This window comes from Vespa velutina, chromosome 25 (assembly GCF_912470025.1).
Source record: "Vespa velutina chromosome 25, iVesVel2.1, whole genome shotgun sequence".
Lineage (NCBI taxonomy): Eukaryota > Metazoa > Arthropoda > Insecta > Hymenoptera > Vespidae > Vespa > Vespa velutina.
Genome location: NC_062212.1, coordinates 1874924 through 1888950, shown reverse-complemented (window position 1 = coordinate 1888950; position 14027 = coordinate 1874924). Strand labels below are relative to the sequence as shown.

General features: G+C 26.4%; 2 protein-coding genes across 2 annotated transcripts; both read left to right on the top strand.

Moving 5' to 3' along the window:
- Positions 1–106: 106 nt before the first annotated feature.
- Positions 107–4283, top strand: LOC124957377 (odorant receptor 47a-like). Its single transcript, XM_047514373.1, has 7 exons — positions 107–251; positions 1079–1526; positions 2452–2737; positions 2970–3069; positions 3156–3266; positions 3858–4013; positions 4163–4283. Exons 1-7 carry the CDS (start codon positions 249–251, stop codon positions 4211–4213), a joined length of 1155 nt encoding a protein of 384 aa, XP_047370329.1. The 5' UTR covers positions 107–248; the 3' UTR covers positions 4214–4283.
- Positions 4284–8511: 4228 nt separating this feature from the next.
- LOC124957219 (odorant receptor 45b-like) lies at positions 8512–12476 on the top strand. Its single transcript, XM_047514057.1, has 7 exons — positions 8512–8824; positions 9746–10031; positions 10263–10362; positions 10449–10559; positions 11166–11321; positions 12188–12269; positions 12415–12476. Exons 1-7 carry the CDS (start codon positions 8512–8514, stop codon positions 12474–12476), a joined length of 1110 nt encoding a protein of 369 aa, XP_047370013.1.
- The last annotated feature ends 1551 nt before the right edge of the window (positions 12477–14027 follow it).

The window sequence follows — 14027 nt, the reverse complement described above, 5'->3', positions numbered from 1 at the left end:
CATGCAATTAATCGATTTTTAAAATCGATCAGTCTGTGCATGGGATTGAATGTATGTGCACTCGTGTGTATATATGAGTACCATAAAGCTATAAAGAGACAAAAATTAGGAAATATTGATGAAGCTCTATTACAGAGATAATTGCTAAATCAATAAATCATTGGGTGCACTCATTTAAAGGAAGTTTTCTCGATCGGTGTTTAGAAGTTACGTAGTTTTCTTTACTTTATGTGTCGTCCTTGCTAGCAATGGTGAATATGTGTTCCAAAATTTATATTACTTTCTCCAATTCTTTTCTACTTATCAGTTTTCTTGTTCCTTTCTCGATCAAGTAAGATTACAAAACAATACGTGCGGCCGTGTATACGCATGTGTGTTTCTGTTTTTGTCAAATTTATTTTAAAAAATTATTTTCTTTTTTAAGTAAATTATAAAAAATCACGAATCGTTTATTGTTAAGTGAATCAACGAATGACGTGTTGTTTTTTTCTTCCATTCATATTTTGAAAAAAAATATTTAGAATTTCTTACTATTCATATGTTATACTAAAGAAAAATAAATTACTGAAGTATGAAAATTTTTTATAAGGCGATTCGTAATAAATAATATTTTTTTTTTGCATCTCTTTCATTTTTACTAAAAGATATAAAAATTTTATATTGAAAATTTATATTGAAGGAAACATTAAAATTTTCATAATTTTCTTTTTTGTTATGCGAAATATTAATCAAAAAAAAAAAAAAAAAAAAAAAAAAAATAATGAAAAATATCTAATATTAGATAATAGAAAAAAATAAAAAATGCATAATAGATGGAAAGATATGCAAAAATAAAATTTCGGTTTCCTAGTAATTGACTGATTTAAAAAGACCAAAACGAAACAAAAAATATGGTACAATAAAAATTCAATTAATCAATAACTCTCGAGTAAGCTAAACGATTTAATTAACTTAATTACTTGATTAATAGAAAGAAAAACTAGGAACCAAGAAATAAATAAAAAGAAATGAAGGATGTAAAGAAAAAGAAAACGGAAACGAGAAAGAATAAGAGAAATAAGAAAAATCTTCGTTTTAGGAGCTCGACTTTCACGGTACCAGGAGGGTAATAGATTTGAACAAACGTGCTTTAAAGGTCGTGGGAATTTGGCCAGAAAGGGTTAACAAGCCGGTTTTCATTTTTTTCACTGTTTACTTGGCCATATATTTAACAATGGGAGTCATTTCGATTACCGATAACATATCGAATATGGAATATGTTATTGCTTGCTTTGACGAGAACTTGTTCAATTTTATGGCGTTATTGAAGATATGCATATGCAAAATTAATAGCAATTCCTTGGCCGAAATTATAAAGGAAATTAAAATCGATCTTATTCCAGAAAGATACAAAACCAATGAAGAAAAGATTGCTTTTTTGAATTATAACAATTTTAGTTTTATGGTCGTTAAGATCACTTTAGGAACAAGCACCACATCCGCTACGTTCTATTTTCTGTCCTTTTTAGCTATCAACATTGAAATGGGTAAATTTTCTTATAATTAAATCGAAATCATATTTGACTAATGGATTTTTTTTTGTTCTTCTCTTTTTCTTTTATTTATTTTATGTCGTAATATAATTCTTTTCTTTTACATTCGACTACATATTTATTTATTTATTTTTTATCATTTGGATCAGTAATTTTTGTAAATGTTCTTCAACTATTGTCCTTTTCTTTTTATTTATCATCTTCTTTTTTATATTCGTGAATAATTTTTATTGTAATGACTGTCGAATTTTATTGTTTTAATTTTTAGTGAATATATTTTAAATATTCTAATTTATTTCGATTATATATAATTGTATAATTTTTTATTTCAATTTATTATAGTATTATAATTGTGTAAATTTAAAGTACTTTATTTTAATATATATTGAAATATATTTTTGTTGATTTTTATTCTTTCTAATTCTTTTTCTTTTGAATTATATATCTTACATCAAATAGATATTATATTTAACAGAACATACTTAGTATAATTATATATCGGATGTCCGAAATAGAAACCATAAAAATTTTAATCAGTTAAAATAAATTTTTAATATTATTTTTATTTCAAATATTGTAAGAAGAAATTAATATTATTGTAATTTTTACATATATTTTTTATAAAAAAATATTGAATATCCGTATATTTTTCGTTAAGAATAATGTTCATAAGATGGAAGAAGAGAAAATAACCAAAATTATTTTTTTTTTTTGTTAAAAGCAATTACAAATAATATTATACGAAATTATAATATTATTATATCGCGAAAAATATAAAATTGATCTTACAGATATCATTTCTTATTAGTTAAAATTTGGAAATTAAATTTTTTCTATAGTAATAGTTTAATAAAGAAACATAAAAAAAAGATTCTAATAAAATAAAATCTTTCCTTTATAAATGTGTTGTTACTTACAGTCATTGCAAATTCATCTTACGGATACGTATTGCCATACAAAACTCTTCCGCCGATCGAACCAACAAATCTGATAATCTACGTTTTTCTTTGTCTATATGAATTTGTAATAGTACTAGTTTTAATCTTCGGTTACGTTGGAATTGATTGTCTATTAATCAGTTTGGTACTCCACGTCAGCGGTGTTTTCTCCGCACTTTCCTGCAAAGTAAAACACGTTTTGAACAATCCGGAGAATCGTAAACGTCGAATAAAAAAATTAATTTTGAGACACATACGACTAGTACGGTAATAATAATATATAATAACAAAAACAAATATAATAATATTATTAATAATGAGACTGATGATGATGATAATAATAATAATACCAATAATAATGAATAAAATAAACAAAAGAATACATTAATGAAATTTATAAATTAAATATATGCATATATATATAAATATATGTATATATATATATATATATTTAATATATACTTATATATGTATACATATACTATGTAGAATGTTTCAGGTTAGCTGATTCTTTGGAAAGTGAATTCAACCTACTAATTTTACAACAATTAATGGGAAGTACCCTTCATCTCTGTCTTCTTGGTTACGACGCGCTCGTTGTAAATTTAACATATACATTTCGTTATTGCTTATTTCTAGAAAATATTTTTTAGAAAATATTAGATTAAATTATTATTATTTCCAGTCTATATCGGCAGGAGAGCAAAGAAAGTTAATCGTTTTTGTCATAATTGCATGTCGTGTTTTAAGCACGCTATTACTTTATTCCTATATCGGAGAGTGTCTTATTAATGAAGTACGTAAATTATCTCATTTGCATGCAATTAAGTCATTTTATACTACTAATACAATGATATCGTTTCATATTTTCAAATAAAGAAATTTTTGTTTCATAATTCATTTACATTTATTTCCATTTGTTTATAGCTATTTATGTTTCTCTATTATATTTTATATTTTAATTTCATATATAATATTTTCCTATATTATTTTTTGATACATTATTTATTATATTTATTTATTCTTATTTTCTAATTACATTCTTTTGATATTATTTTTTTAGAACAATTCTTTTAAATTTAAAAATCAATGTGTATATATATGAATATATTTGCACAGATTTATATTACATTATACATACAAAGTTCACATAATTTATAAATTATATGTATTGTGTCCCAAAAGATTTGACATCACATTTGATAATTTCTGGAATTCATGACTTCAGAAGCATATCTGGAAACAAATTTTTTTCGCTTTTTTTTCTCTTTTTATAATTCTGATTGAACTGTCATGGTTTCCAGTTCCACCCACTATCTCTTCCCTTACGCAAATAATTGAAAATTGATTTTACAGATTAATAAATGTTTAAAAACGTATTTTACAGAGCACATCCTTTGGTGAATCATTTTATCACTCCAAATGGTACAACATATCGCAAGAGGAGATTAAATTAATGCATATTTGTATGATGCGATCGTCAAAACAAATGGAACTGACAGTCGGCAAATTCTTTGTATTGTCGTTAACTACATTTACAGATGTGAGTAATAATTGAATTTTATTTCTTTTTTTCGTTTATTCTGTCCTTTTTTCACCATAAATATATATAAATATATATATATATATATTTATATAATCTTCTAAATCCTCATTAATATCCTTTATTCATACGTTCGCCTACGTTTTTAGGTTATCAAAACATCAATGGCGTATTTATCGGTACTTCGAACGTTTATGTAAAAAGAACGAAAACAAAAAATTATTACAGAGGAAAGGTAAGAAAAAAACAATAGAGATCTTTAAGTGTTACATTTAAAATAAAGAAAAAATTTAAAAAAGTATGGGCATCTTATCAAATAAACAAAATTGATTAAATAATCGATGTTACGTTTGTTTACTTCAAACATTTAATTTAAGAAGAATAAGTTCCATTTTATTGATCTTAATCATAGTATAAAAATTATTTTATTTTACCTTGTTTACAATCTGGTTATTCCGACTGTGCGGCCGTGATTGCAATAAAAAACGAAGTGAACGTAGTAGCGAAAAAAAGAAAAACCAAAAGAACACAGATAAGAAAAAGAGAAAAAATGAAAAGGAAGGAAATACAAAAATGATTTTATTATTTAAATTAAATTAATTATTATTAAACTATATTACTACAAAAATGTGAATGACAATGTCGGGAAATCCTTCTGGAGAAGAAAAATTAAATAAAATATGATAAATGTTAACATTATGTATAGAGAAATCGGTCGAAAATCATTTTCTTTTCTGTTTCCTTCTTTTTAATTGTAACAAGACGAAGAAGTATTGAAGACAAGAAAGGATAACATTTATTGCTATACTTTTTAATCTATTACCTTCTTTTTTATTTTCCATTTTTTGTTGTTTTTTTTTTTGTTTGATTATTTTCAGATCAAACCATTCGAGATCGTGAACGTTTTTCTACTTCACGAGAGATACTTCGCGATCAATGTTGTATGGCCATTGAGAAATAGTTACGTTAAATTTGCAATATATGCCACTTCTTGCTTGATACAAATCACAGTGGCGTATATCAATTTGTACGATATTATAGACGACATTTATCTCATGGTACAAAATCTTTTGGAAACATTAGTGCCGAGTTTGTCATTCTTAAGGATAATAATTATTCGTTTTCATCCCATTTTGGTTACATTGATCATCACTATCAAGAACGAAATCGTTAATGACGAAGGATACATCGAAAAGAACGAGGAACGTTCGGGTTTATTACCGTTACAATCACATATAGAACACATTGTCGAAAATCGCATCGACAACTTCAACATAACGACGATGTAAACTATTCCCAAATCTAAAATTTTTTAAAATAAAATTTTCGTCATTACTTCCATATATATATACATATATGGAAAAAAAGAGAAAAGAGGTATCATTCATATAAAGAGAACTGAAGTGCAAAATAAAACAAGAAAAGTGAATAACTTATCCGATTAATTGAGTTTACATTGATATTATAAAATTATTAGATATATTAAAATTTGAGTGCTAATTTCAGTTCTTTCAATTTCAGATGATGCGCTTCCATTCCGACGTATCTTACCGATTCCTTCGATTTCTCTGATCATAGATCTTTCAGAATACTCAATTTCTTAAAGTGAACATTCATTATTTATTATTTATTAATTATCATACCTTGTTAAAAACTGTATCCCTGTAGAATCTGTATTCATTATACCAGTTTTATATGTGTTACTAATTTTACTCATCACGAAATAATGGCTGAGACGCATTTAACCACTCTTTTTCTCTCTCACGCTCTCCTTGTCCGTAGATTTTGAAGAGTACATACGTCCATTAAGTGTCTAAGAGTTAATATAAAGAAGAAAAGAGAAAAAAGGGAATTGAAATTTCAGAAACGTCTAAACTGATCGCAGAACTTATCCCGTAAAATAACACGTGGGCCAAAATTATTAAAAAAATAAAATAGAATAAAAAAAAATTGCAAATCATATAAATTAACAACAATACTTATCGTAACATAAATTGGTATTGTCCCGCATTATAAAAAAACATTTGAAAATTGTCTAATTTTTCATTAAACTTTCGACAAAACACTATTATATACAAAAAAAGAAAAAATGGAAATGTCTTTAAATCGACTGTACTGTTCACGCTATAGATCGTAATATAAATTGGCGATCACGATTATAAAAAAAAATTCAGAATCCTTTAAATGGATCGTAAAATTTACCATAGCGACCTACATTTCAAAACAAAACGAAAATGAAACTAAAAAACAGTCTAAACGAAACGCAAAATTTTCCTTACCGTGAACCGTCAACTACACTGCTTTAGCATATCATTGCACACGCTATACTAATGCTTGCACATACTTTTCCCTATAATGCATATGCCTCTTCGTACGATCATTAAATTCTTACGTTTAAAACACGTCTCTTCGTTCTGTAAACGTTCGGAAAAGGACTTTCCATCTATTAAAAAAGAAAAAAAAAGACACAGACAGAAGTTAGACTGAATGTAGGTAAGATAATTGCAATGCAAGGAAACAAAAAAAAAGGAAAAGAAAAGAAGAACGAAATGAAACGACGAAGAATCAAAGAGAAGTTTCGGAAAGTTATGAAAATTAAAAAGAAAAAAATATCCTAGGTTATTATAAATCATCACCCTCCACCCACGAAACTCTCAAACTCTCATTCGTTTCTGCCTTTTACCCCCACTCTCCATAACTTACATTCTCCTCCTCCCAACCAATGCAAAAGCTACACGACCTTTCATTCTCGAATTTATTCTCTAACCTTCTAACATTAATCGACTCGAATTCGATTGATACGTTGTTGTCTGATACATCCAATAACAATTGTTCATTAACGGAGGAATAAAAAGAGAAAAATTACGACGAATTCGAAAAGATAGGATTGGTTAAGTTCACGATACTTAAGTGATCCACATCAGTGTTGTATCCAGAGAAACGAGTGATTACACGTTGGTGATCCTAAAAAAAATTTTTTTTTTTAATATGTTCATGTCTTCGTCACGTAATGCGAGTGTGTTGAGACAAGTGTCGGGTCAATAGTTAACAAGTGATTTTTTGAAAGAGAAAAAAGAAAGGAACGAGGAAATTGTGAAAGCAAATAAAAATCGTTCAGCGCAACGTTTAGTGATTTTCGTGGATAATTTTTTTTCTTCTTATCATATTATAAATAAGAACAATAGCGAAAAATTCATAGAAAAAAGTTCCCTATCGAATCGTAAAAAGTTTTAATGATCCGAGTGGAAAATATTCATCTGAAGTGCATTAACATGCAATTAATCGATTTTTAAAATCGATCAGTCTGTGCATGGGATTGAATGTATCTCTACTAACTTCTATATGTGACTAGCATAAATCTATAAAGAGAAAAAATTAGGAAATATTGATGAAGCTCTATTACAAAGATAATTGTTCAATAAATAAATCATAGGGTGGACTCATTTAAAGAAACTCATTTTCTTCGACCGATGTTGAGAATTTACATTGTTTTTTTCTTATATATGTCATCCTTGCTAGCCATGGTGAATATGTGTTCTAGAATTTATTTTTTTTTTCCTTTCTTTTCTGCTTATCAGGTTTCTTGTTCTTTTTCGATCAAGTAAGATTACAAAAAGATACGTGTGGCCGTGCATACGCATGTGCGTTTTTGTTTTTGTCAAATTGATTTTAAAAAATAATTTTCTTTTTTAAGTCAATTATAAAAAATCTCTAGTCGTCTTTTGTTAAGTGAATCAACGAATGACTTGTTGTTTTTTTCTTCCATCCGTATTTTGAAAACTATATTTACAATTCTTTACTATTCATATGTTATACTAAAGAAAAATAAATTACTGAAGTATGAAAATTTTTTATAAGGCGATTCGTAATAAATAATATTTTTTTTCTGCATCTCTTTCATTTTTACTAAAAGATATAAAAATCTTATATTGAAAATTTATATTGAAGGATATAATAAAATTTTCTTCATTTTCTTTTTGTTATACGAAATAGTAATGAGAAGAAAAAGAAGTAAATGAAAAATATGCAAGAAATTTTAATTAATCATTAGACTTCAAAGAAGCAAAATATTTAATTAGATAATAGAAAAAAATAAAAAATACATAATAGATGGAAAGATATGCAAAAATAAAATTTCGGTTTCGTAGTAATTGACTGATTTAAAAAGACCAAAACGAAACAAAAAATATGGTGCAATAAAAATTCAATTTATCAATAACTCTCGAGAAAGCAAATTATTTAATTAACTTAAATAATTGATTAGAAGAAAGAAAAACTAGAAACAAAAAAATGAATAAAAAGAAATAAAGAATGTAAAGAAAAAGAAAAAGGAATAAGAGAAATAAGAAAATCTTCGTTTTAGGAGCTTGACTTTCACGGTACCAGGAGGGTAATAGATTTGATCAAACGTACGTTAAATTGCGCGGGAATTTGGCCAGAAAAGACTCATGAGCCGGTTTTCATTTTTTTCGCTGTTTACTTGGCCACACATTTAATAATGGGAGTCATTTCGATTACCGATAACATATCGAATATGGAATATGTTATTGCTTGCTTTGAAGAGAACTTGTTCAATTTTATGACGTTATTGAAGATATGCATATGCAGAATGAATAGCAATTCGTTGGCCGAAATTTTAAAGGAAATCAAAGTCGATCTTATTCCAGAAAGATACAAAACCGATGAGGAAAAAATTGCTTTTTTAAATTATAACAATTTTAGTTTATTGATCGTTAAGATCAGTTTAGGAACATGCACCACATCCGCTATGCTGTATTTTCTGTCCTTTTTAGCTATCAACATTGAAATGGGTAAATTTTATTATAATTAAATCAAAATCATATTTGACTAATGGAATTTTTTTTTGTTTCTCTCTTTTTCTTTTATTTATTTTATGTCGTAATATAATTCTTTTCTTTTACATTCGACTACATATTTATTTATTTATTTTTTATCATTTGGATAAGTAATTTTTGTAAATGTTCTTCAGCTATTGTCCTTTTCTTTTTATTTATCATCTTCTTTTTTATATTCGTGAATAATTTTTATTGTAACGACTGTCGAATTTTATTGTTTTAATTTTTAGTGAATATATTTTAAATATTTTAATTTATTTCGATTATATATAATTGTATAATTTTTTATTTCAATTTATTATATTATTATAATTTTGTAAATTTAAAATACTTTATTTTAATATATATTGAAATATATTTTTGAGTTGATTTTTCTTGTTTCTAATTGTATCCTTTTTTTTATATCTTTTACATTAAATATGTATTATCTTTAACAGAAGATAGTATTATTGTATATCAGGTGTCCGAAATAAAATCGTTAGAAATTTTAATCACGTAAAATAAATTTTTAATATTATTTTTATTTCAAATATTAAAAGAAGAAATTAATATTATTGTACGCTTTAAAAATATTTTTTATACAAAAATATTGAATATCCGTATATTTTTCGTTAAGAAAAATGTTCATTAGATGGAAGAAGAAAAAATAACCAAAATTATTTTTTTTTTTTTTAAAAGCAATTACAAATAATATTATAAGAAATAATAATATTATAGTTTCGAGAAAAATCTAAAATTGATCTTACAGATATCATTTATTATTAGTTAAAATTTAGAAATTAAATTTTTTCTATAATAATATTTTAATAAAGAGAGATAAAAAAAAGTTTCTAATAAAATAAAATCTTTCTTCTATAATTGTTTTGTTACTTACAGTCGTCGCAAATTCATCTTACGGATACGTATTGCCATACAAAACTCCTCCGCCGATCGAACCGACAAATCTGACAATCTACGTTTTTTTTTGTCTATATGAGTTTTTAATAGTACTAATTATAATCGTCGGTTACGTTGGAACTGATTGTCTATTAATCAGTTTGGTACTCCACGTCAGCGGTGTTTTCTCTGCACTTTCCTGCAAAGTAAAGCACGTTTTGAACAATCCGGAGAATCGTAAACGTCGAATAAAAAAATTAATTTTGAGACACATACGTCTAGTACGGTAATAATAATATATAATAACAAAAATAAATATAATAATATTATTAATAATGAGGCTGATTATGATGATAATAATAATAATACCAATAATAATGAATAAAATAAACAAAAGAATGCATTAATGAAATTTATAAATTGAATATATGCATATATATAAATATATATATATATATATATATATATATATATATTTATTTATTTATGTATACATATACTATGTAGAATGTTTCAGATTAGCTGATTCTTTGGAAAGTAATTTCAACATACTGATTTTACAACAATTATTGGGAAGTACCCTTCATCTTTCTCTTCTTGGTTATGACTCGCTCGTTGTAAATTTAACATATAAATTTTATTATTGCTTATTTATAGAAAATATTTTTTAGAAAATATTAGATTAAATTATTATTATTTCCAGTCTATATCGGCAGGAGAGCAAAGAAAGTTAATCGCTTTTGTCATAATTGCATGTCGTGTATTAACCACGTTATTGGCTTATTGCTATATCGGAGAGTGTCTTATTAATGAAGTACGTAAATTATCTCATTTGCACGCAAATAAGTCATTTTATTTTACTAATACAATGATATCGTATCACATTTTAAAGAAACATACACACACATGTACCTAAACGTTAATTATTTATTTTTTATAATTCATTTATATTTATTTCTATTTGTTTATAGCTATTTATTTTTCTCTATTATTTTTTAATTTCATATATATTCATATATTCTTTTTTTTTTGATACATAATTTATTATATTTATTTATTATTATTTTCTAATTACATACTTTTGATATTATTTTTTTACAATTTTTTTATATTTAAATATCAATGTGTATATATGTTTATATATTTGCACAGATTTATATTACATTATACATACTAAATTCAAATAATTTATAAATTATATGTATTGTGTCGCAAAAAATTTGACATCACATTTAAGAACTTCTGGAATTCATGACTTCAGAAGCATATCTGGAAACAAATTTTTTTCTCCTCTTTTTCTCTTTTTGTAATTCTGATTGAAATGTCATGGTTTCCAGTTCCACATACTACCTCTTCCGTGACGCAAATAAGTGATAATTGTTATTACAGATTAATAAATGTTTAAAAACGTATTTTACAGAGCATATCCTTCGGTGAATCAATTTATCAGTGCAAATGGTACAACATATCGCAAGAGGAGATTAAATTAATGCACATTTGTATGATGCGATCGTCAAAACAAATGGAACTAACAGTCGGCAAATTCTTTGCGTTGTCGTTGACTACATTCACAGATGTGAGTAAAAATTAAATTTTATTTTTTTTTTCGTTTGTTCTGTCCTTTTATCACCATAAATATATATATATTTATATAATCTTTTCAATCATCATTAATATCTTTTATTCATACGTTCTCATACGTTTTTAGGTTGTGAAGACATCAATGGCGTATTTATCTGTACTTCGGACATTTATGTAGAAGGAACGATAACAAAAAAATTCTAAAGAGAAAAGTTAAAAAAAAAACAATAGAGAACTTTAAGTGTTACATTCGAATTGAGAAATAGGAAAATGAAGAATAGAAAGGGTATCTTATCAAAGAAATAGATTTGATTACATAAACGATGTTACGTTTCTTTATTTAAAACATTTAATTTAAGAAGAAATAGCACATTGTTATTGAACTAAATCATAGTATTAAAAATATTTTATTTTATCTTGTTTACAATCTCGTTATCTCGAATGTACGTTCCTGCTTGCGATAAAAAACGGACTGAACGTCGTAGCGAAAAAAAGAAAAATGGAAAGAGCACAGATAAGAAAAATAGAAAAAATGAGAAGAAAGGAAATACAAATGTAATTTTATTATTTAAATAATATTAATTATTATTAAATTATATTATTATAAAAATGGGGATGACAACGTTGTAAAATCCTTCTGGAGAAAAAAAATTAAATAAAATAAGATAAGTTTTAACATTATCTATGGAGATATCGGTCGAAGGTCATTTTCTTTTCTGTTTCCTATTTTCAAATTTAACAAATCGAAGAAGTATTGAAGACTTAAGAGGATAATATATATCTCTATTCCTTCTAATTTGTTGCTTACTATTTTATTTTATATTTTTTGTTGTTCTTTTTTTTTGGTTTAATTATTTTCAGATCAAACTATTTGAGATCGTGAACGTTTATCTACTTCACGAAAGCTACATCGCGATCGGTGGTGTATGGCCATTGAGAAAAAGTTACGTTCGATTTCTCTGTTCATAGATCATTCACAAACCTCAACTGCTTAAAGTAAACATTCATTGTTTATCATTTATTAATTATTATACCTTCTTAAAAGCTGTGTCCGTGTAGAATCTGCATTCATTATACTTGTTTTACAGGTATTACTATTCCTATTCCTAGTAAATATGTTACTATACGCAAACATTTGTCTAATAAGTAATGCTTCCAGCTCACATAGGCTGCTTCACGATATAATGGCTGAAACACATTATTTTTCTCTCTCTCTCTCTCTCTCTCTCTCTCTCTCTCTCTCTCGCTCTTCCTGTCCGTAGATCTTGAAGAATACTTACGTCCATTAAGAGTCTTAGAGTTACTATAAAGAAGAAAAGCGAAAAAAGAGAAGAGAAATTTCAGAAATGTCTAAACTGATCGCAGAAATTATCCCCTAACATAACATGGGGGACAATATAGTTAAAAAAATAAAATGGAATAAAAAAAAAAAATTGCGAAATCGTTTAAATTAATAACAATACTTACCGTAGCATAAATTGGAATTGTCCAGTATTATATAAAAACATTCCAAAATTGTCTAATTTTTCCTTAAACATTTGACGAAACACTATTATATTCACAAAAACAAAAAATTGGAAATGTCTTGAAATCGTCTGAACTGTTCACACTACTTATCGTAATATAAATTGGCGATCACGATTATAAAAAAAAAATTCAGAATCCTTTAAATGGATCGTAAAATTTACCATAGCGACCTACATTTCAAAACAAAACGAAAATGAAACTAAAAAACAGTCTAAACTAAACGCAAAACTTCCCTTAGCGTGAACCGTCAACTACACTGCTTTACCATATCATTGAACACGCTATACTAATGCTCGCGCATACTATTCCCTATAATGCATATGCTTCTTCGAACGATCATTAAATTCTAATGTTTAAAAAACGTCTCTTCGTTCTGTAAACGTTCGAAAAAGGACGTTCCATCTATTAAAAAAGAAAAAAAAAGACACAGACTGAAGTTAGATAAAATGTAGGTAAGATAATTGCAATGCAAGGAAACAAAAAAAAAAAGGAAAAGAAAAGAAGAACGAAACGAAACGACGAACAATCAAAAAAAAGTTTCGGAAAGTTTCGAAAATTAAAAAGAAAAAAATCCTAGGTTATTATAAACCATCATCCATCAATGACGAAACTTTCAAACTCTCATTCGTTTCTGCCTTTTACCCCCACTTTCCATAACTTACATCCCCCCTCCGCCCGACCAATGCAAAAGCTACACGACCTTTCATTCTCGAAATTATTCTCTAACCTTCGAACATTAGTCGACTCGAATTCGATTGATACGTTGTTGTCTCGTACACTCAATAACAATCGTTTATTAACGGAAGTATAAAAAAAGAAAAATAACGACGAATTCTAGAAGAAAGGATTGGTTAAGTTCACGATACTTAAGTGCTCCATATCAGTGTTGTATCCAGAGGAACGAGTCATCATTCATTCGTTGTCCTAACAAAAATTATTTTTGTTAATATTTTCATGACTTCGTCACGTAATGCGAGTGTTTTGAGGCAAGTGTTGGGTCAAAAGTTAACAAGTGATTTTTTGAGAGAGAAAAAAGAGGAAAGAACGAGGAAATTGTGAAACCAAATAAAAGTCTTTCAGCCCAACCTTTAGTGACTTTCGTGGATAATTTTTTTTCTTCTTATCAAATTATATATAAGGAGAATAGTGAAAAATTCACAGAAAAAAGTTCCCT

Coding starts and splice junctions, on each gene's coding strand:
- LOC124957377 (XM_047514373.1), top strand. Junction 1,527..2,451: donor AGCTATCAACATTGAAATGG/GTAAATTTTCTT, acceptor TGTTACTTACAG/TCATTGCAAATTCATCTTAC. Junction 3,070..3,155: donor TTGGTTACGACGCGCTCGTT/GTAAATTTAACA, acceptor TATTATTTCCAG/TCTATATCGGCAGGAGAGCA.
- LOC124957219 (XM_047514057.1), top strand. CDS start 8,512: ATGGGAGTCATTTCGATTACCGATAACATATCGAATATGGAATATGTT. Junction 10,032..10,262: donor AGACACATACGTCTAGTACG/GTAATAATAATA, acceptor AGAATGTTTCAG/ATTAGCTGATTCTTTGGAAA. Junction 10,560..11,165: donor GAGAGTGTCTTATTAATGAA/GTACGTAAATTA, acceptor CGTATTTTACAG/AGCATATCCTTCGGTGAATC.